This window comes from Cardiocondyla obscurior, linkage group LG08 (genome assembly GCF_019399895.1).
Source record: "Cardiocondyla obscurior isolate alpha-2009 linkage group LG08, Cobs3.1, whole genome shotgun sequence".
Classification (NCBI taxonomy): Eukaryota; Metazoa; Arthropoda; class Insecta; order Hymenoptera; family Formicidae; genus Cardiocondyla; species Cardiocondyla obscurior.
The window spans coordinates 7,029,084-7,053,328 of NC_091871.1; the positions used below are offsets into that span (position 1 = coordinate 7,029,084).

The window sequence follows — 24,245 nt, forward strand, 5'->3', positions numbered from 1 at the left end:
ACTCCATCGTGTTAAGGTAGGTAGCACGTTGGTTTCGCAGCCGGTTAGCTGTCTGGTCGGTCACTGAAATATCGCAGGACGACTGTTACCATTTGGTGACAACATTTCACGTGCAATGGACAAACTATCAACGCGTTAAAGCGCGTGCGAATTTAATAACTGAGAGTTTGTCAAAATTAAACGATAAAATAATGATTAAAAATGCTGAATTAATTATTGTTATAATTTTAAGCACATTGACGTGACGTTGAAATTTGTACTTAGTCTGCATCTTATCGATCCATTCTTTTACTAGAAACCGCGAGGAAGGAGGGATTATTAAAAATGAATACGATTAAAACGAGAGTCAAGTATATTGTATCGTACTTTAATGGTATTCACTCTTACTCAAGAGTTACGCCGTTAACGGCTCACGAGGACTTTCTGTTCGGGACGTTCCCTCGCAAATTGGTATTACTATAAAACGGTTAGAAGCCAGAGATTTCGCATTACATATCCTCGCGAGGCTTCTCGCGGCTCTCGAATATATCTGGAAAGATTATTTAATTGCGCTGTTACTTTCGTCGATGAGAAGAGGCCAATCCAACGCAGCGAAACACGTGCATTCTAAAATCGGATTGACCGCAAGTTTACGCAGAAGAAAGCCCGAAATACAAAATATCGATAACTTGACAGGTTTTAATTGCGCAGTAATAATACTATTAATATAAATTATATAATTCGATTAGAATGTATATTATTGCATTAAATATATGTATTTAACGTATAAGCGTACGCACGTGTAATGTAATTTTTATTTGCAACGTTTCGTCTGCAGAAAAAAATACTAGAATATATTCCGACTTCTTAAATTATACATATATATAAATCAATATATTAATCGGAAATATTATAATTTAATTTCGCGGCTCTCTCCCACTTCGCGTCTACTTAATTAAAGATCGTCTCTTTTATTTCTATCTATCCTTAATAACATTAATCGATAATATTTCAAACATACCAACACTCTGCTATAGCGCGTCTTCTTAACAAAGGTAAATAATCACCGTCTTGGAAATTGCACTAATTAATGTGGCCCGTCAGTGTAGAGTACCTAAGGGTTAAGATTGAGTGTCGAGCAAATATATGTATATACATTTACATGACGTTTGTAAATTTGCTACTATTTCCTTTTAATTTAATATTATTTAAAAGAACAGATCGATTAGCAGAAACATTTTTCCCTTCGGTAATCATTTTAAACGCAATCTTTTTTTTAATAAAATTATTATTGTTTTCATAAAAATTTTATTTGCACGATTTCATGAAGAACCGCGCCGATAACTATTTAGAACAAGAAGAGCGCTGATCTATTTATTCAACAAGTTAGAAGAAACTTGATGTCGGGACTAACTAACTATTAGTCGCAACTGTCCATTTACTTCTAATATCAATAAAATATTCTGTAAAAAAATCAACGACATAGTAATAAAAAATTAAAAATTATAAATCGTTGAAAGTTACAAAATTATGAAATTGTAGAAAAAATGAAAACGTCGCGCTATAATCTCGTCCGGGCGACGAGAGCTCTCTACATTTGCGCGCGTGTCTTTACGCGAAAAACACGAGAATTCATACACATGAATCTGGGCGAGAAAAGACTGAGCTCATCTCCGTCCAGGATTTATAATACCAGTCTCTCCGAAAATATCACTTTCAAGTTTAAATAATGAAGATGAACATTTAATTGGACTAAAAGCGAAGATACATGTACGTGTGAGAAATTAAGAATTTAATTGTTATTAATAATGGAACGTTCGAATGTTGGATCTAAAATATAGAATCGTTTCAAGATAATTACGATAAAACTTTGATGAGAAACGCGTACAAAAAAAATTTCAATTTCTCTTTTGTTAATTGTTAAACGTATTCCGAATAAAATTTTACAGAAATTCCTTTTATTTAAGAATCCTCATGTAATTCAAATTTATGAGATTACTTTTTGAAAATTATAGAACACTTCAGTGCGGTATTGTATTGTAAAGTCACATAATTTTAATTATAATGCGCATCGATGCGAAGAACATTGCATGACGTTCGATCAATAAAAGATGATGGAATTGTGAAAAAGGAGAACAAATTCTTCGCGAGCCGAGATTACGTCAGATTTCTATAGATTAAATCTAAAGTTTAATATTTTGTTCCAGTTCGGTATAAAATTTTATCGGATCGTCCGAATATATAACGTAACATTTTTAATTAACGTACACGCGAAAGTTTTCTTAACAGTTCGAGTATTTATCTGGCAAGCTTAGCAATAAATTATTTGGCACTTGACCCTCTTTGGAATCCCGGTTAGGTATATGGCTAAGTTTTCTTTTAACGCTTCCTTCCGTCCGTACCTTTGTAATTAATAATGTTACCTAACTCGAAGTGCGCAACGTAATTCAGGCCTAGCTTCGTTTCATCGTTACGTTGCTTACAATTAAATAATTCGCGAGCGGTCTCCTCAACCCTTCTGATTGTTAATTACTCCGACGGAAGTTTCATTTATTATAATACCGAAAAAAATTCGCCGACGAAACTTTGCGTAGATATATTATTTTGCGGGTTGAAGAAACGAGACCTCGCCTTATCGTTACTCGCGTCTCCTTAACTCAACGTGGAGTTTTCAGTAGGAGGGGGTTTACTTTAGAAAACTTAACCGAACACATATGCAACTGCGTAACACACATATAAAGTCTATACGCCGTGCGAAATAATGTTTACCGCCCAAAGGGTCTTATTAATTATTTTGCAGCTGCGCGCGCTTACTGTTCAACAATTGCGTCTCGCTGGACTTAAATAAGTATTAATAAAACATGCAGCGAAATTCAACGCGCGTGCGTACGTACGCGGAGAAAATTTTTTTGTGCTAAATATCACTCTGGCGTCGCGGTAGTTGTGGACTATTTTTTTGCGTTTCAATTTTAAACGCTTTGGCAGACAACGGCTAGCGTAGACATAAGATACTAGCGGTAATTTAATCTTATCGTTTTCTCAATAGTCCAAAACTATCGCGACGTCATTTAATTTTTAGCATAAAATTTTTCTCCGCGCGTACAGAACCTTGTACGCGCCACGCGTGTCGGCGATTCGATTAGACGACACCGATACATAATTTAATCGACCGAACGGGGTGTGAACGCGGTGCGCAAGCTAATTATTATAATTAAGACAGCCTATCGTAAACGCTTTGACGCTGTTTTGGCATGATTTAAATTCGAACGACTGATTTTTTTTCTTTTTTTTTTGTTCTTTCTGAGCCGCGCTTCTCCATCGTTCCTGAACGCAATTTTCGGATTTTCGACAATGCAAACGTACGAGTCGTCGCGCCGTTACTATAAACGAAAACAGACAGGTGGTCTGTTAGAACTCCATTATCATAAGCCTATCGATGCTCATGCCGTGTTATCACGAAGCGAGCATGATCAAACGTATTAGGATAATAATAATAATTTATATACCACGCGTGAAGCCTAACGATGCGTTCGTTCGATAAACGTGGTTGAGCAAATAATCCATGTAATCGCGTAAGACGTTGGGCATAATCGCTTGAAGAAAAATATATTACGCATTTTAAACTCTATGAAGACTCGCAGAATGCAAAACGAACGACTCGGGTTTCCTGCTATCTGGTACTCCGGTGTCTACGCAATGCCATCGCCCCCGCTGGTTGTTTTTCAGTCTCGCCGATTCCTGTTCTTAACGCGAATGTCGTGCATTTATCGAAAGATATTGACGCGTCGGCGGCACCGTCATTATCTTCCGAAACGTGTGGCAGAGCGGGCTAACGACGGGCCGACGTTTTCGTCCGTCGGTCGTCTGCTACTGTATGGAACACACAGTCAAATGGTGCGATAGAGCGTGGTCCAATAAAATAGGAGTGCCTGCAGCCAACTCTGTACCAGCATCGGCGCAATCGTCGTCACAGTCAAAGTAATTGCTCTGCAAAAAGAGCGGCGTTAATAAATTGCGCAGAAAAATATTTGAATCTAAGGACTGGATGAAATTCCATGAAAAAAAAAAAAACGCCAGCAACGCATGAAACGAAATCTAATTAAATAAAACAAGCAATGCATTATAATAAATAAATCTTAATTATATCGATAATTTTAATAATATCTATCTAAAGTAAATTTATTTCGTAGGATAATAAAATAAGAAGGAGCATCGCAGAAACGTAGGATCAGGAGGGAAAAAGAATTATTCACATAATGTTAACAAACATTTTCACAAACTGACAACCGGAGTTTACAGCATTTACGTCAATGGTCTCGCAACTTGATGGAATCAAATCAGAATTTTCCAACCGTAGCTAACGAACCTAGAAGTACAAGCCAAAATGGAGCAGTAAAAAAGCTCGTTCTGCGAGGAATAATCCGTAACAGAATTGTCCAATTAGTATACAAACTAGCCAATATCAACTTTATTTGCGTGAATACAATTATTGATATGATTTTACCTGCAACAATTCGCGCGACGTAATTGGTTTATTATACGAGAAGAAGAAATTAACTGTAAATATTAATTAAATCAAATGTGTCTTGATTTTTTAAACTAAAATTAAAATAAAAAAATAAATAAATAAACTATTTAAAAATAAATTATAACGTAAAGAATGGCGTATGTTATGTTGAAGGTAAATCATATGAATAATCACCTGGCAATCGATGCACCGGCAGCTATCGGTTAACGAGCAAGTGAGGCCGAGAATCTCGACAGCTTCTTTATAAAGCTCGGCGCTCGACTTCCGTCGCCTCGGCGGCGACGTGGGTGCGCTGACTGTGCCAGTGCCCGATGGTCTCCTACTGCTCTTCAACCTCGACGAGGATTCTCGAGACAAGGAGGAAGTCGACGTTGATCCCCTCGGCCGATTGTCGCTCGTGAGTAACGCGCGGCCTGCCGGAGATGCGAACAGCTGCAGCATGTCCATGTCCTACAGCCATACGCGCTTCATTAATAATTAATGGTTGTTACGTTTGCATTATGATACTGCGCGTAACGTGTCTAATGTATTAGGTTTTACGACAATTAATAAGGTACTAAAGCTGCTTACTTAAAATATAAATATAATAAAATAAAACAAACTATTAATTATTAAATGCCGTGAAAAATACAAATCATAAGTGTACATTCGTATTCGTAAATAATTCACGCATGGATATTTTCGCGCGATGAAAATATAAAGTATTTTCTCTCAGTGTATTCTCTATAAAATAATTACAAAATGTGTAATCGTCGCGTTGTAAATATTATAAGATTTAAATAACGTTTATGTATCATGCCGTATTACGACGTGTACAATATCGTTTGGAATTATATAATAAAATATTATTCAGCGAAGTTGGAAGAGAGCTTGTTACGTAACTAAAGGGTACCGTGCGCTTAACAAGATAACACTCTCAACAAGAATTTTCTTCCCCGGGAATCCTGTTCGTTTTGGATCGTGGACGGATCTCATTCGCGATGTACCTTCGGGCGGAAGGACTTCTAACAACAGCTGGGGTTACCGCGGGTGTTACAATGGTGAAAAACGTGTACCATGTTTCAGAGATGGAAGAGAGACGTGTTATTAAAATTGTTATGTTAAACGTGAAAATTATTTCCCAGAATATCCTCCAACAATAAAAATGTATAAAGCAAAAATCTCGTAATGATAACTTCCTGTGCTTTTTGCCTACGCAAGAAGAAGTCGATAAAAGTAACGTCGTTAAAATTGCAAAAGCATTTCGTATCTATAATTTCATATTTTAGTGCTCTTCTCTTAAAGAGTATATCTTTAGAAGTATGTAAGCCAACATTTTGTGGCGGCTTCTCGCCCAGCTTTTTCCCCGTTCTTTTTTTCTTTTTTTCTTCCCCGGGGCTCGAAATACACTTTGAAACTTTTAATATAAACGTATTATTAAAATTGCAGGACCGCGCGCCGAATGTGCCGTCTAGCGTTTTATTTCGAGCTCCCCTTGTAATGATCAAACTTGTATATTTGTTAAAAAAAAAAAAAGAAAAATTTCAGTCGCACAACTTGCTCTCATTAATTGCAGCACAGAAATTGCAGACATATAATTAATGTAGAACTATACGAGGAAATTTTTTTTTCTTCTTTTTTTTTTATCGCCCTCGACAAGAAAATTTTCGTAAAATAAGAGAAAGCACCAGGAGCTCAAACGCGGACTCGGGCAACGATGACATTTAGAAAGCGATATGCTTAATTACTGGAAGATCATTAAAAATTGCTCGCTGAAACGAGGGGAATTTACGGAAACAAACGCGCTCCTGTATTGTGGGTCCCCGGGCCGTTTTACCGGAAGAAAATAATTGGAGGCACGCAGTAATTGAATTCAGCTCGAAAAGTTGGGAAATTTCGAATGAAGATATCTCAATTCCCATCTTAGGGGGGCGAACAATTTTCCGCTTTCCCAAACTTGGAAACTCTCGCAGATACTCTGTCAGTGCATCGGGAGAACCCGTAATTACGCCGACTTGCTCTCTCGCCATTATCTAGCCAGCCCCGATACTTGCTTACTCGTATTTTTGTCGAAGGGACTTTTTATCGAGTTTCTTGAAAATCTCGTGAAAACTAGTTACGATCGGTGAAATCGGGGACGAAGCGCCCGACGGTTTTAAGAGCATTCTGCGCGCGCGGACCGCCGCTCCCCAAACTGCTCCGCATTGTAAACCTCCGCCGAAAATGCAAGATACACTCTTCGCGAAACCCCGGCGAGCTTCATCCGCGAGCGCCGTCGAAGCAGTTTAAGCTCTCTGCTTAATGTACCTTAACTTACGGCGGGTTTAAGACGGAAAATGGAAGACCTCATAAAATTTCGCATTTCGCTCAGAATGCAGCACTTGGCGCGAGAGAAATCTGTAATGGTACCGTAAACAATCATATTTCATTCAATACCGCGGAGAATATCGAGCACGAGAATGTAATAAAACCCCCTAAAATAAATCCATCATCGGTCAGAATTAATTAAAACCAAACTTACAATAAAATTCGTAACTGTGAAGTATCTAATTAAATCGACTGGCTCGATATTAATTATAAAAATTAAGTAACCGTGCGGAATCCTAAAATAACACACAAAAAATACAACCCTCCCCTTTATCGATCACAACCCCCGAAAGCAAAGACCTTTTCGGCCGCGGTTTTTTCTCCCTCGCAAACAACGACAGCGAGAGCTTTATTTTGTCACGTTCAAGGACGGTGTCTGAAGGGGAACGTCATCTTCGGGGCAGCCGGCGGCGAAGAAAAGAGGTCGATGGGAAACGGCAAAGAGATCAAATGGTGAGCGATAACAAGCCAAGTTGATTCGATGTACCAAACGGGGAAAGACAGTATCCCCGGCCGATCTCTCGGGACGCATATCCCGTCGGTCTTGGTATTTTCAGCTGGGCGCGAACTTTCCTCGAATCCTTCAACACTGATAGATAACTCGGTTGAAAGAGCGCACTTGGATGGAACGACTGGCGGAGACTTTTTTTTTTTCACCGCGGGGAAACCGGATTTCGAGGAGGGAGTTTACGACGTAGCGAAGCGGGATATAATTTTTGCTTGATGTTGAAAAATGTACTGCGAGATACGCCGCTTAAAATGTATCGCCCATTATATTTCTTCCGGCGAGAGATCGAGTGAAGAGAAGCACCTCCGCGGGTTATTATCGAAATGGAATATAATTCCCAAAATTGGCGTATTTTAATAAAATAATAGGAGGGAACGTCCCTCTTAAAATTCTTTATTTTCAGCTGCTCTAATTCTCGCACGATCAAGCGAAGAATCCCATTCGAGCGAATCTCTACAAATTATCTCGATAGATTGAGATAATTGTGTAATTTTATATAAATGAATAGCATATTGCATTAAGAAGTCGATGTTTTCTAAAATGATATCAATTTATTTATTCTGCCCCAATTTCTTCGACGGTGAAGTTATTATTTTTGTATTTTCAATTGATTTTTGTTAATACTGCAAATTGATCTGGTAAACGAAAACTTTGTGCCGTTAAAATAAAACCCGGTAGACTCCACCGTTTTTTTTTTTTTTTTAATTGAGAATATGCCCGTCAGAAAATTGAATTTTCGGTATGCTTTGGATAATTAGTTGCAAATATTGATTGGGGGAAGCATAGTTTATCGGTTAGCTGGTGGAAAATCGGGTAAATCAATGGCATTGCGTGCAAGTGGTAGATTACGTACATATACGTAAGTATATCAACGACCGATCTGATTTATATTAAATTATTATTCATAGATCGTACCAATTGTTTGCGCTAATTATTTTGTTAATGAAGAATTATATTAATGACAGATTCATTTTTTTTTTTTTTTTTTTTTTTTACTAAGAAGAAAGCTGAAAAGAAATTAGTTTTATAATACAACAATACGGTTTTAATTCGCGTTATATTTATTATCGTTACCATTCGACAAATACTTTCGTTTTAATTAAAAGAAAACTTTTTAATTTACAAAGTAACTCGGCAGAAAATAAAACTTCTCTTTGTTTTCCTACATTAATCAGTATTATGGCTGGAAATTGAAGTGGAAAATCCGAAGATTGCAAATAATGGAGGCGTCGCGCTGGCATTAACAAAAATAGCTTTAGCAATACCATTTTCTCCCCCTCCCCCTCCGTTTTCATTAATACGCATCAATTTTCCAAATACCGAATCGGTATCGTTGTACCAACGTTATACTTCGCACAAAGCCAGCGCTCGTTCGAATTTATGGATTTATAAAACGCGTTTAACTTGGTCGCCTCCGTTATTTTACGATTTAATTCTCTTTCCGCGCGGGGTATTAAATATTTCCAGAGGCAGCCCGGCGTCATTAAACAGCAAATGTGCGCCGTCGTACGAACAGGCTCTCGCAGGGCTATCCCAAACCTTCCTTTGAAATTATTGTTTATCACTACGCCAGAGAGAATCAGCGATAATATTCCAGGCGCATTTCGCTTGTACGTTCGGGGCCGTGTTAGCCCGCGTTGTTAATTCCCCTTGTAACCCCTGTCAACGAGAACCATAGAGCACCGACGACTAACGAAGAGAATCCATCTAATTAAGTTAATTAATGCCGACAGAGAGCTCTATGGGAAACTTTCGATAAAGTAGGAGGGAAGAGGCGAAAGGGTGAAAACCGGAGAGGAGGTCACGAGAAACACGCGGGGCGATTTGCGAAACGGGATAATTACCCGATGCCGGTCTCATTGCACCGATAAGCGGGTAATAGGAGAACATTGCTCGTCAGGGATGTTTAGCCTAGGATTAATGCCGCAAGGCGAGAACCAAACGGTCAGATTAATAAAGTGTACCCGCGGCAAATCTACTTTTATTGAAACTGGGATTTTTATTAAGCCCCCCTTGGACGCGCTTCGCCGGCGGCGACGGTGATCTCACTTCTTTGTGCTCTACGAAAACGATAATTGTCACGCGCGAATGAAAAAAAGGTATTACTCTATATACCGGAATTACTGATAATTTATATGGAGAATATTCAGTAAAAATATCCGCGGTATACAATAATCGATGGAAATGTAGAATTATTCTGGTATATTGAATATAAAATGTTATGCAGTAGCTAATACATATATACATATTGTATATAAGTACGTTTCAGATTAAAAAAGAAAAAAAAAGCAGTGTAGTATATTCGTAAATGCATATAAAGCGTGTAACGTATAAAATATAATGCAAATATATATTCATAAAAACGAAGCGGATTAGAGATAAACGTATTTTGACATATTTTCGTAAAAACAACTCGCGCATCGGTGCGCAAAAAGGTCTTTAATTGACGCGGTTGACGTTCGCTTAATTAATGCACTTTTCCACGCTTCGATAAACGAATTGCTCCGATGCGTATCGCGTGACGCGGGTTCTACTCTTCCTTTTCTGCCGCTGTCGCGTACGTGATGTTCAAATAATTGCGGGAAATCGCTTGAGAGGACCCGCGCATTTTCGTCGCGCTACGGATTTCGCGCCGATGAAAATTACTAAACGAACTTAAACAGGAATTACCGAAAGCCAGCGCGCGAGTCCGAACGAGCGCACTTTCATTGGAAGAACAAAATGCTTCTCGCATTAATTACCGTATCACGGGGGCACATTTAGATGGTACTTTACAACATCTGCGAGGCGCTTCCAAATCATAATCACGTTCGTTAAATCATGTTATCGCCGATGGATTATTCGAATAATAACAGAGGTAGGATCGTTAGATCGACCTCCCCTCGCGCAAATTTATACGCTCGCGAACATGTAATTTCCACAGATGTGCATCGCGTTAAACGTCGTTTCTATAATTAATACGACGACAATTATTCCGCGACGAGCGCATAATTTTACAGAAATATTTCAATCGAAACAATCTTTTTCCTAGCAATTTTACTTCGCGGGATCTGAAATTCGCGGCTGTTTATCATATTAACACGTTTGAAATTTGAAGCTATCCACGTTATCCGAGTTCGATCGGTGCCGAAAGTCGGCGTATCCTTTTTCGACGGGTTTAATTAAAATTTAGATCAATAAATAGCAATTAAATGCCACTGCTGTTGCTCGTAAGGTCTAACGCGACTGGAATTACAGTCATACGATTGTTTGATTAATTACGTTACGAATATTCAATTAATCGGTTATCGTCATTGGGATCTGTGTATTATTATGCATCGAGCAGCGCCGAGTTTGGCCATGCAATTATACCAATAATTGATGGGTCTAATCGAGAATCGTATATCCATTAGAACGTGAAATAATGGTATCGAATAATTATTTATTTCGCGCGAGAAGAGCCGAACTAGCTCAAACTCCACGTTTTCCCCCAATTATCGCGTTCAGATAACAGACTTTTATCGCGATCGATCTTTTATCTATTAGATAAGAACGACGCTTTATAACACGGTTTCAAATTATTCCTGCGTTTACCATTTATCATCGTTATTTAGCTTGTTCGCCACTTCGATTACGGGACTCTACGTGATTACGACGATAATAGTTACACTAAACGATGCATTCTGCAGTAGCGTTTGCGGTTAACGACCTGATTACGCATTGTACTGCTACGAGCCGGCGATGGCTTGTTTGCTGAAATAATTCTCTTCAAATATGTACGCGTGTATGTATAAATTTAAACCGCAACGATCGCTTCGCGAAGTAAGAAAGCTGGCCGAGCGCGCTGATATAACGTACATACCCAATTTTACCATTTATATAAATAACTACACATTGACTTAACTAAACTAAACGTGCTTTATTAATTATTTTCGGCGCTTCTGTTTGTCTCCTGACGTTTTCAGATATTCAATAACGTGCACGGTCAAAGAAAATAAAAAAAAATAAAAAAAAAATTAATTAAATAAAATTAAATAAAATTAAATAAAATTAAATAAAATTAAAACAACGTAATAACTACGCGGAGGAAAATATTACATTAATAATTGCTATATCGATGGGCTAGTAAAGAGCGGAAGACGGGAACGGTTCCTGCGATAAAAGCAAGGAGATCGCGATAACAGTTGTACCTGAGTGGCTGCATGTCGAATTCTACTCACCGGCAAGGATTCGGGCGTGTGGTCCAGCACGTATATGCTATTAGTGTATCCGTACAGCATCGTGTCCAGATCTGAAACCCAAGGAGAGCAAGCGGAACATTAAATTGGATCTAACCGGTAGCGAGCCGCGCGGCACACTAATGCCGGTAATACTTACACTCGCGGCCGCACCGCCGCAGTATTCTAATTTACGCTGAATGTAGCGCGGCATAAAGGGGAGCAATTTCCTAACACTGTCACGGGGATGAGAGCGTGCTCTCAAATTCCCGACGACCTCTCTCCTTACCGCCCCGTGGTACGTTTCCTTCGGGGCTTGGCAAGCCCGTTCTAACATTATCTTACGACAACATTGCGTTTAACTCGGTTCAATGTTTACGCGCATAGAACTTCCCCGCTACTGCATTATGCTGCGTTGTGCTACGCTGTATACTACCATTTTACAGTTGCACTTGAGCGCACGAAATCAGTTCTATAATAAAGGATTGATATCGTTAAGCGATAAATAATACAGTAAATGATAACTTAATAGATATGTTGCGCGGGTTTTTATTAATTTAGTCGTTTTGGGTAAAATAATTGCTAGAAGTTTGTTTGAATATGATTTATCAAAGCCGCAGAAGTTAATTGTAAATAACGCGATAAGCGTTGAAAGGCGAACGTGTTTTTTTGCGTTGATGCATGTTGCTTTTTAACAAAAAAAAAAAAAAAAAATTATTAGCAGTAAAAATAATCGAAGGCTGGCCAAAGCATTACGGTTTGAACTGTTCGTAAAAAAAATTTAATAGTGAAATAGCGGTCCATTGCGCCATCAGAGAGCCAATATTTTCGCCGGTGCAAAATTTAGTGATCCGATCACTATGCCATATGGGCTCGGGTTATAAATTTACATTCAAGTTTTTCCGCTGCAATGAACGCAAGCTACAATGGATTTAAAAAAAAATGTCAAAAGCACGCATATGATTTTTAATTATTTTTCATTATTAATTATGTAATTATCTTTACGTCATATATTAATCTAAAGACATATTTTTACACTCAATCAATTGTAATAAAATCATATGCGTTTTTTTGTCAGATCAGTAATGCCTTCTTCTTCTTCCGCGACATTAAACTGCTACTCAAACGCGTCCTCCAAAAAAATTACAAGATTCAGTAATATCTCGAGAGAATCGACGAGTACACAGTGAAATTCATAGCGAAATGGTATAACGTTGTGAGCAGTTCATGAATCGGGAGCACGATTTTGGCGGAAACAATACATTTTATTATTTTTTTTTTCGAAAATTACCGCGGTACGTTCGAACGAACGAACGGAAGCACTTAGGATCTTGATAACGATTTATTTCGACATAAAAGCTTTTCGAGCCTCCAAGTTCGTCTATAATATTGCATTCGCGTATCATCCAGGCCGATATACAGGAATCAATCGGATCCAATAATGGCCGATTTCCGATGAAACGCTACTTCCGCGCCTATTCCCTGAAGGATACGCGGCACGTCACGTTTACTTCGGCGATTCGGTGGGAATTTCAATTTGCGAGGATAGCATTGCGCCGCTAAAGGGCGTTCGTACCAATCGCGCGGGGGGTTACTTTGAGGCCAGCGGACGCTCCGGGCTAACGGAATTTGTCACGGCACTTTACACAGTTTTGAAAGAACGTACGTGTATAAATTTGAACTCGAAAGACTGTAAAACCACAGATTACTTTTAATCTATTTTATAATAAAATATATTTTTTTTAATGTAAATTAAATTTTTAATTCAACGCGTCGATACGCGCGAAATGGTGAAAGTGCGTAAATTAAGAATCATAAATAAACATAATTATGATTCGACGCTGGGGATTATTTCGAAAATTAATTTTCACGGGGTTGTTTAATCGCGCGAATACAACCCGCGAAATAACGTTATAGCGCGCGTGTCGACCAACGGTGAACCGGCGCAAAATGATCGGCGAGAGGCAAATTTATTATTTCCCGTTCACCCAGACACGACTGAAAAAGCTTCGACCGAAATTGCTCGACTGAAAGCCGATCTCTCGTTACGGAAAGTATCGCTGTGAAGGATTTTATTCCCGCGATAACGTCATTCGAATGGACAATGCACGGAGCTGCGGTAAACATTGGTGAACATTCGCGTATCGAATTTTATCTTTCGACGCCGAAAAGTCTCGCATTATCAGAGATGAGAAAATTACGGTAACGAATCTAGATTCAAAAGTGCACGATTGCGAGAATAAAAATTTCAGATATTAATATTAATATGAATATTATATATTTAAGTATTTGTAATTACGGGAGCATGTAATAAACGTCCTGTTCATTTTTACGATTGAAAATGAATGTAACAAAGCCATTTTCTTCGTGTTTTATAATATACAATTATATTGATGTACGGCTTGGCAGTGGAATGCACACAGATTGGTCAGGCACAAAGGCACGACCGAAAGAGACGGAAATACAAAGCTGCGGTGCACACAATGGCACTCCGAATTGCGTCCATAAACCGCATCTCCATTGCATACCGCAAATATCGAAATTGTTTCGCGCTACTGATATATGTTCCTCCCGCCTCTCGTATTCTTCGCGCAAACTGTAATCAACTATATTTCCTACAGCGTTAGTTATAGCCGTACGCTTTAAACATTTACACGCCGGTGTGTCAAAAGCTCAAAATATGTCAGATTCGACTGGGGAAAAATTGTGTAACTTCGCAGAATATTTTCTGTCGCCGTCGAGTCTTTGTGCATCCAAAATTATCTCTCCAAAAAAAAAATAAAAAAAATAAAACTAACGCCGCGACTTCTACCTCGAAAATCAACCGTTTGTCTCGGGAAAGAATACGAGCGATCGTGATATGTAACTGTAGACGCCCGCTCGGCTCAACAATGCATCCGTGAATGTATCGCGAGTAACGTGAGCGTAACGCGGAGCCAATTTCGGCAAATCTCCTTGCGTTACATGATAGACGATACGCGTGACGCAGGCCGAAGCCAATTCCCCGTGTTTCCCGTCGCTCGTCCTCGGTTTTTCGCGCGGGGGCGAATAGATTCTATATTTAGAATTCGGCTTTGACCAATTTTTTAACACAGAATCATGCTCGCAGGGAATATCGCGAGCTGCAAAACAATCATCCAATTGCCGCGACACAGCGTGGCCGTAAAAAATAGAACAAGTGACTCGTACGGTTGCGACGGGAATCGAGGACCCTATCGAGTTATTTAAAAAATTCCCTCTGAGCGAGATATTGTTGAGCTCGCAGATTCCAACTGTCACCTCTCGATTAAAAAAAAAAAAAAAAGTAGAAAAAATAGAATAAAGCAAGAGAACAAGAAAAATAGAATAGTAGAAACCGACGCCATATATTGCAAAGATGCTACTCAGACAATTTAAAAAATCGAGACGAGTATGCAGTTGATCAGACGAGAATTTATTGCTAATTATTTTCCTATGTCGAGCTATGCGATTACGAATTGCCATTTATCATGGATTTATCGGAATTATTTTTACTCTCCTCAGGGAACGCCTGGATAAATGTATGCAGATATTTGAATATCGCGATACGAAAAATGCAATTTATAGCTGCTAACTGCGGCAAAGAAACGGAGCTTAGTCTTCCGAGGTAAAAAAACGAAAGCGAAGCTTTAACAAATAAAAGATTTATGACAAAATTATTGATTACTATAATTATGATGATCGTACGTCTCTCGTACCTTCTATTAAAAATGCAGATATAAAATGCTCGCGGCATGAAGTCGGCCTTAAAACATCGTGATTATAAATAGTAATTATGTCAAGCGTTTTGCAAGAATCGATTTAACAATTTGCCCGTTTCGCAGCTTCGCCGGTTCGCGAAATATTATAATTAACCGGCATTCAAATACTGTCAAACAATAAATTCGGCCGTAATTACGATTTGACTACTGTGTTTTCCTAATAATAATATTATTCGTACAACGGTGATTTATGTATGACACAACGCAGAGATAATTGCCATTTCAATGCTTCACGATTTCATTCACTTAACTGTGCATAATGTCATCGCATAAAGTCACCGAGCGAAATAAATTCTTTAAATAAATCGAGCGTACCGTAATTTAAAAAGACCGCTGTTAAAATTCATCCACCAAGATCTCGCCCGTTCAGTCGCATTCAGACAAACGCCTCGCATTGACAGACCTATCACGGTGGATCGAAGTTTCGCGTGGTCCAGGAAATCATGCTTGTCAACTGCGCCGCACGTCGACGCCCGATGCAATTTCCGTACAATCAAACGGCAAACACGAATTCGTTATACGCTGCCACTCCGTCGCAGTCGTACCCTTGTAATTCCATATGCAAATTCAATGCTTGCGAGCTCAAGCACGCCAGGAGATCGAATCAATATTGTATCAAGAAGGTCGGATGTTACCGTCCGGCTAGATAACTCTCCGGCTTCATACGCGTCGCGAAACGTATCGAAAATCAGCGTTCCGTGTTTTGCGAAACAGAATTTAACGTCGCCGTGACGAACGGCGTTCTCGCGAGCGAAATTAAGTCCCGCATTATCTTATCGGCGCAGCGCGGACGAGACTAATGTATCGCCGGCGAAATCCATTAGTCTCTTACTTTACCTCGCCCGGCGTAATGTTCATTACGCATTCATCGTGCGTTTATCATTTAAACGAACTATTAACCGTACAAACTCGAGCGCGACATCGAGATTTTTATGGGAACATAAATCCCGCGGATAATTCCGCGCAAATTGACGAATCGCTTTTTCGATAAGCCCCGCGGAACGATTTCTCTTTCATAAAAGTTTTGCACGCGTATAAAGATTGATATGCAATTTATATTAGAAAGCGCGGTGTTTTAACCGTACCGACGAAATGGTTTCTGGAAACGGAAACGAGAAACTCGAGCTTCGATGCAGATGGATAATAATAGCAAATAACGCGGGGGAGGTAACTAAAAGCGCTGTGTGCATCGCGCGCCTTTCAGATTTCCGTGTATATCTAAATATACAACCGCGATCTGGACAACCGTGGAATCTGGCCATCCATTCGCGTTAGTCAGAACGCGGTGCCGTACAGCGTTATAAATTACGATATTTGATATGACAGCGCGATAGGTTAAAGGTCATATTAGACTGACATTTCAAAATGACGCTGAGGAGCGCGCGGTCGAAAAGAGAAGTACACACGGGAAGGATAAAAAAAAAAATGTTCCAGCGCTTTACGTAGATAGCGGAAATCACGCTGCAAAACTACAGGAAATGGCTTCCGCGGAAAAAAAGTCACTCCGTCGGGGCGCCATCGTTAAAAGTTAAAATACCAAAAGGAACACCGGCGCGCAAAATTCGCTCGTGTAAAATACGAAATACTGCGCTCGCACGGATAAAAAAAAAAGGAAAGAGAGAAAGAGAGACAAAAAAAAAATTAAAAAAATAAAAAATACAGCTGGACAATTTAAACTTCGTGGCGAGCGAGTTACGGCGGGGCCATTTTTTTCTTTCCAGTGGGGCTATTCAATCTCTTCACACGCGCGCGTGATTAAGTGCCCTGCATCCGAGATTAAGAGAGGATCGTGGAGTCCAGCGGAATCGTCCCGACCGAATAAACACTCGCGCGATGATACGTCGCACCGCGTCGAGATGAGCGCCGAGTTTTTGCCGCGACGAGGTTAATGGTAGTAACTCACGTTACCCGTTACGAGTCTTTTATTTTTCCATGCCCATTTAAGCTGTCTCGTACACACGGCGATGCATAAAGTCGCGCGGCGTGTTTATCGGCATGTCGTTTATATCTTATTCGCTTCGAATTAACCGCTGCTCGCTCCTCCGCCTAAGCCCGCTTCACGAAAATTGACAATCGAATACAAGCGATCGCGACGCGAGTATAATTATTTTCGTATCGAGGTAATCTGCCGATAAAATTTTCAATGAACGCTCATCCTTTGTGCCTCGTGCGCCGAGCGTACTTTTAAATGCTACGTGCACGCTAATAAACAGTCGGATAATGATACGCGATACACCACGCTGGCTCTCTTTGTTTTTAAACGGGATCACGTACGTGGGTCGCGCGATCTCGTTTTTAAACATTGTTAAAACCCGCGCTCCCGCCGGCGGACATGGCCGGGGCAACAGAACTCAATTAATTTTTTACCCGCCAGTATTTACTAGCGGTCTTAGAAAGCTCACTGCTAAAAGTCCGCGGCTTCATAATGTATACTTCTCAAACTTATTTCGCAATCGATGCCGCCCCGAGATTTCTCATTAGAATAAACTTTTCCCCGCGTAAAGTAATTACTTCATTAAACTTTTGAGAATAATTTTTTTTTTCTTTTTTTTTTATCTCCTCGCCGCGGCACGTACACTTTCCCAACTTTTATCACGACTCCATTATTTACGGGCGTAAATATGTATGCATACTATATACTTAACGGGGGCTGTTTCATTTCTGACGTACGGATAACGGAAACGTGGCCAAGAGAGAGAGCGGAAAACCGCCACCCCAATCAATAGCCCGTGATGAACAGTGCAACGGCTATTGGCACAGCTCCGATGGCGTATAGACGCTCGGTCGAACCCCATGAATTATTCAATGTTGGCCAAGTGGACCTCGGCGTATTTGTCCCTAAAACCCGAGCCCGGGCCCCAGACGCTCCGCCCGATCTCGTTCCTCGACTCGATCCGGGACCGAATGCCGCAACCCGAGTTCGCCCTGTTGACCCTGAATAAGTCAGGGCGCACGCATGACTTAACGCCGTCGTCGTTATTGCCCGAACGGTATCGCGCGAACGGGCCTCGCTTCACCGGATGTACTACGAAAGTTTACCCCGGGGAAAGTTTCACCGTGACGTATTGCAATAATGCGCAAAATTATGCAATAACTTTCTAGCGAGTTTGTTTAGCGAATACTGCCGGCGGCGTTGTAAATCGCTCCCAACATTTGATACTCTGGCAATAAAAAAAAAAAAGAAAAAAAAGGGAGTTACGACAAGGATACATAATTTAATAAAAGTAAAAAAGAAAAAAAAAAATAAAGCAGTTTTCTTTTTCGTTTAAATTTAGAGTGGCTGGTAATATCGTTCGGATAACATAAAATTAACTGAATTCTTTGTTTTATTAGCTATCAAATGAAATGGAAGACGGTCGCTTTTATTCGCAAACATTTGCGCGATACGAAATGCGCGTATCTCGGCGCGCGAGTTTAATTAGATCGAGCCGTTCGTTACGACCAATATCGAATTCTCGATGATACGGGGAAAGGAAAAAAAAAGTGTCGACGGTATTCACGACCGTAATTTCGCGCATGTAATCCGTTTCATCAATTATCGCCGATAAATTGTGTCCTGAACGTATTGTTGATGCATAATCGCTTGTGCGTGCATGTGCAAAGATGGAAACGTGTAATATGTATCGTGCAAAGAAACGAAGTACTAAAAATTTTAATAATATTTTCGATAAAATACATGAACCACTTCGAAATGCATATTATCTGTTTCAATCATGAAACACAGGCTTTCATTCGACTTTTATAAATCACAGCTCCAAGTAATAATAATATTATAAGATTAAATTTCACTGAAATGTTACACGATTTTAATAATTTTTATCAAAGTAACACGATCGTTTTAATAATTCTACGGCCATTTAACAAATCAATTAAGTTTTGCAATAGTTTATCTTCATTCTTATTATTCCTTTAAAAAAATTCTGTTAAATAACATAATTGCGTAATTTTCGAGCTACATATTTTCAACGCGTCAGGTACGCTTCTTTCATATTTCAGTCATTCCTGTCTAATTTTCCTCTACTTTTTAATCCCATTAGCGACATTACGTATTCTGCGCGGACCGCGTCGATTCGAGCCCGTAACAAAACGCTCACATTTACTAACTTCGAAGATCATTATTAATTATACAAGAAACCAACTCGTCTCTGCCGGCGTGACAGTTGCCGATCTAGAATTTCATATTAATTAATACAACAGACGGTGCAGGATGTTCTCATGCGCGTTATTATTAATTTCAGTGCGCGTCGACTTGTTCGTCGCAAACTGCTTCCGCATTATAACTTTCCCCCGATGTTGAATTCGAGAGAGAAACCGCACATTATTTTGTAATGCACTTAAACATTATAGACTACGCCAGCTATAATGCGCTAAAAATGTACTATTAAAATGAATATGTAATTGTTATTATATCTTCGTCTAAAATTTAAAGTAAAGGCATCCAGAATTTTGTTCGGAACGCTGTTAATATTAGCGAGTGAGTTAATAATAGTTGGATTAAACTTTAAAATAAATTCAACTATTAATACCGACCGATTACTATTTAAATATAATATAAATAATTCGCTCTAAAAGAAATAGTGTAAAAAAAAAAAAAAGGTAGTTTTCCATCTTCTACTTGACCGTCCATTCTGGTCCTTATATTACCAATGTGTCAAGCCGCGTTATAAATTTTAAGGAGCTTAATTCCACGTAATTACCAAAGTTTCTAGGTTGCCCTGCGAGTACGAAAATAACTGCGGGACGGAAGAGCGAGGAAAGAAAGAGAAAGGAAAAGCGAAGACGAGAAAAGCCCTTTCGAAACTTTTTCAAGCCGAGCTTTTTTAAGATACGTCGACGTTTCGCGATCGGCTGTTATTTACTTTCACGCTATTTCGGGGCGCCCGCGAGAAAGGGAAACGGGCGATCGCTGCGAAATGGACAACATTTTGATTTATGAAGGGAAGATGGAAGTCCCAACGCCGGGACGCGGGAGGATCGAGGTCCTGCGAGACTCCTAGACGCCTTTATCCGCGTGGCAGCGGCAATTTTTTTCGATCTGCATTTCGATCATCACCGTACGCGTCACCCGCTTGTAAGAGAACACTCGCGAGAGTGCTCTCTCATGAGATTTATGACGTTCCCGATGCCGCGGAAAAATGGAGACCGAAAATGCGAAAAAGGGAATCGATCATTTTCAAGTGGCGCGAGTCTATATCTCGATACTACCCACGTGAACTGCGCTATTTTTACAAAACTAAACCCATCTTTGTGTTCGATTGCACACATATGCATATATCACCGGCGTAAATTTTATACGTACGAAAAACAGTTATGAAAAACGATCCGTTCGTCAATTCAATCTGCATTACCGCGCTATGATTTCTGAGCGCGATCGCTCTTGAACGGCTATCTGTTGCCGACTTTAACTTCTATCGGGACTCTGTTGAATCAAGTTCGCTGTAACGCTGACCGTAATTCTTGCCACAGCTATTCCACTACTGACAAGTGATCGAAGCACCGCCGACAAGGACTCTCGGCGTTGGCGGTGCAAGGGGTTGACGCGCTATTTCAGGAAGCCATAGTGATTACGCTTCGATCGCCAATGAGAGCTTATCTCGGCGGCAGCCTCTAAAGGAGACGCCTGTGTACACGTTAGTAGCCACCGTCCGCGGCCTTTTCAACCCCCTTGACCCGACCCTTGGCTAAACTTACGCCAGGCTCGGTAAGTTATTACGTCGTGAAAATAAGGGGAAAATTGGAAAGTGGTTTAGCCGTGGAAACGGTGTCAATTACTGCCCGGTTGCCGACGATACCCGGCCCGGGCGGGAAAAACGGCGCCTCGCGGTTTTCACCACCCCGCGGGGGATCCCTTTTACAAAGAACGAATGCGCCGGAGGACGGCCAAGGACAGAAAATTTCCCCGGCGATAAATTTCTAACGACGTTACCGGGCAAAATTGTAATTACCAGCCTGGAGGAGGGAGATAAGGGAAGAAATTAATTTATTGCGTTAAGGCGGAAGCGACAGAATGCAATCTGATGAGACGTAACGAGCGAGTAATTCGTCGTGCCCTGGTTGGCGGGAATTTGTAGCGTTTCAGAGGTGAGTGATAGCCGTCATGATGCGGTGATAAGGTTAGAGAGACGAACGTGAATAGACGGTGGGGATATCGTGCTTATCGAGTTAGTACCGAAAAATTTCCGACGTCGTAATCTCTCTCGAGCCTTCACGTTTTTCGTGCGCGGGGCGTATATTTTATTTTGCAAAATAATGTGCATTTAATTTTCTCCCGTCCGCCCTATATTTTCTCTCGTTCAAATGTAAGTGCGTCGTCGCCAGAGTTCTTCATTCGCCAACTTTGTTTCGTTTCGCGTAATCGCGACTATCAATATTGTACAACGGCGTCAAGCCGCGGCCATCTATTTCTTGCGCAGTCATAACGGGGCGTGTTTACGCGAACTAATAAATTTCGTGAGTTACCGAAACTCCCTTCGAACTTTATGATAAAGCGCCAACGTCACTTACCGGTGGGTGTACACGGAGTTCTTGCCGCCTCTACGAGATCTTCGCGACTTCCAGGCGGTGCCTCCAGCATTGTCGCGCTGCCGGAAAATTTCTTTACGCACAGCAGGCTTAACGCTGAAAAGAAAAAAAAAAAGAAAAAAGAAATTAGGCGTATGTAACGCATTACACATATATTTACTTCTTAATTAAACTACTTATTATTTACTTAACGAAATAAAATTGCAAAATAAATATTTAATTTGATTAAAATAAATTTTAAATTAAAAAAAATTAATCGCGGAAAAAAAAAAGAAATTTATTCAACTAGCTTCGTCAATGTAACTATGATATAATTAAAGTGCACTGCAGAGATTTCTTAGCATTTCCAGGCGAAGGACCCCGCCTCTCATCGTTCGATAGCTCTTTTGTAGAAAATTGGAGATGCTACCATACATATTTATAAGCGGAGTCCTTTGGGAATTTGACAAACTATTGAAGTAAAGCTCTAACCGTCTTGGGATAAAAGGATCGAAGGCCTGATCCAGCTCGTGCTTTATAAAGATATGCATTAATACTGCTCAGTACGGACTATGGTAAAATTACTAATACTTAAAAAATATCAATTAATATTTAATTAATATGAATAAACCGTGTAAAATTTGCACGTGAAATAGAACTCGAATGCTTATAAAATGTCGCACACATTCGAGAGGATTTGGATCGCACGAAATTTTATTTATTATAGCTCATTTATTTTCATCGGCTGCAATTTTTCGCGCACAATGCCGCCCAATCGGAAGCGCAATTTTTCCATTAGAAACAAAAATGCAGCGCACGTTATTCGAAACTAGGTCGAAACAAGAATCGAGAACGTATATTCCCAGTAGTTAGGCGGCACGATTTACAAAGATACAATAGCATTGTTAAATTAGACAGAATTATCTGTTTCCATAAAAAAAAAAAAGAAGAAAAATGTGAAACTTTTATTACATTCATAACCATCTAGCTTTACATTTTAATTTTGCGATATTGTATAAAATATTATTTAACAAACGCTACGTAAAATAATACTAGTTTCGAAATAAATGTATATGGCTGAGAAAGTTTCCGTAACAGAAAGAAGAAAAAATGGTCAGAAATTGAAATGCAATAGCCACCATTGTTGCATTATGCATAACGCTGGGCGTCTTATAAATTCCACACTTATAATTTCATGGAAATTAAATACATTTTAACTTAAAAATTAAATTAGCCGGAAGTGCAAATTGATTCATTAACTCACCCCGCTTCACGTCCCGCCACGTGTTCGTAATTTCGCCGAATTTGCCCAGTCCGTTTGGTACCCCCCGTCCATATATTCCTCTCACATCGTTCAGATGTTCAGTTTTTCTTGAACCTGCGGCAGAATAAAAATTGTACATTATTATTAATACATCTGTGTAACGTTTTATCTTTTTTTTGTGTAACATCTAAATTATAAAAGTTTGTAAAATCGTTTATAAACTAAAAAAAAAAATAAAGAAAAAAAAATTATCTTTTTATTTCAAATAAAAAGTGGTTAAGCGTCGTTCAAACGCGTAAACTGTTTACATTGTTGAGACTAAAAATCGCAAAATTATTTATATGCGAGTCGCCGCGAACGGTCAAACAAAGAGACCACTGTTCAGCGAATTGTCGTTATGCTACGGCGGCGGCATTCCGCGCGTGAAACTTCGCGGGTGAATGCGTCGCAAAATAATACATCTGCGGAGTGCGTGACGTTCGTTCTCGGCCAAAAGGGGGAGGGGGAGGTGGGACTTTTTCCGCATGTCGAAGCTCCATTTTGTGCCGCGAGATCCACGGAGATTACATTCGCGCCCGCATGGCAACTAAACGCGACGCAATTTGACGCGCTGCACATACAACAAATGTATAATGCGGCAGCGGACCTGCATATGCATGAAGTCACGAGACGCATGCACGCGGCGCACGTACGCGCGTGCATTCCGGAATACGAGGGGTGGTAAGCGCGAGATACGGGTAAACAGCCGCGTGGTACAAAACGCCCGGGGATCGCTTTGGAACATTAGAACATTGTAACTTAAGTTTTATTGCCTTGCCATGCCGCGGTAATGATAAACCAAAAGGTGCGCCGCAGCCACCAAAGGGACCATTTATTTTCCCTCTGCGTACTCCTCATTTTACAACAAATTTTGTACGTAACATTTGAGAATACACTAACGTAAAAATAAAAAAAATAAAAAAGTAGAGAAAGAAAAGTTACTGTTTTATGTAATTATTGAATTTCCAGCAAAATTAATTTTTATTCTTTACGTCGCTTATAGTAACCGCTACAATTATTGCCGTCATAAAACCTATCTAATCGTTATTATATTCTCGTCTTCTCCGTCACAACGTGCGGCAAGCGGGCGTGACTTTTAACACCG

At 39.9% G+C, this 24,245-nt stretch overlaps 1 protein-coding gene across 3 annotated transcripts in view; it reads right to left on the bottom strand.

Annotated features, from left to right (window-relative positions):
- Nucleotides 1-351: 351 nt before the first annotated feature.
- LOC139105031 (uncharacterized) overlaps nt 352-24,245 on the bottom strand; it is a 90,809-nt gene continuing 66,915 nt past the window's right edge. For all 3 annotated transcript variants that reach the window (XM_070660874.1, XM_070660876.1, XM_070660875.1), the window contains exons 3-7: nt 23,102-23,215; nt 21,841-21,954; nt 11,561-11,631; nt 4,682-4,957; nt 352-3,966 (exon numbers count right to left, since the gene is read on the bottom strand). In XM_070660874.1, the coding sequence (XP_070516975.1) occupies nt 3,847-3,966; nt 4,682-4,957; nt 11,561-11,631; nt 21,841-21,910 (537 nt within the window). In that variant the 5' untranslated portion in view covers nt 21,911-21,954; nt 23,102-23,215 and the 3' untranslated portion in view covers nt 352-3,846. The remainder of the gene's footprint in view (nt 3,967-4,681; nt 4,958-11,560; nt 11,632-21,840; nt 21,955-23,101; nt 23,216-24,245) is intronic.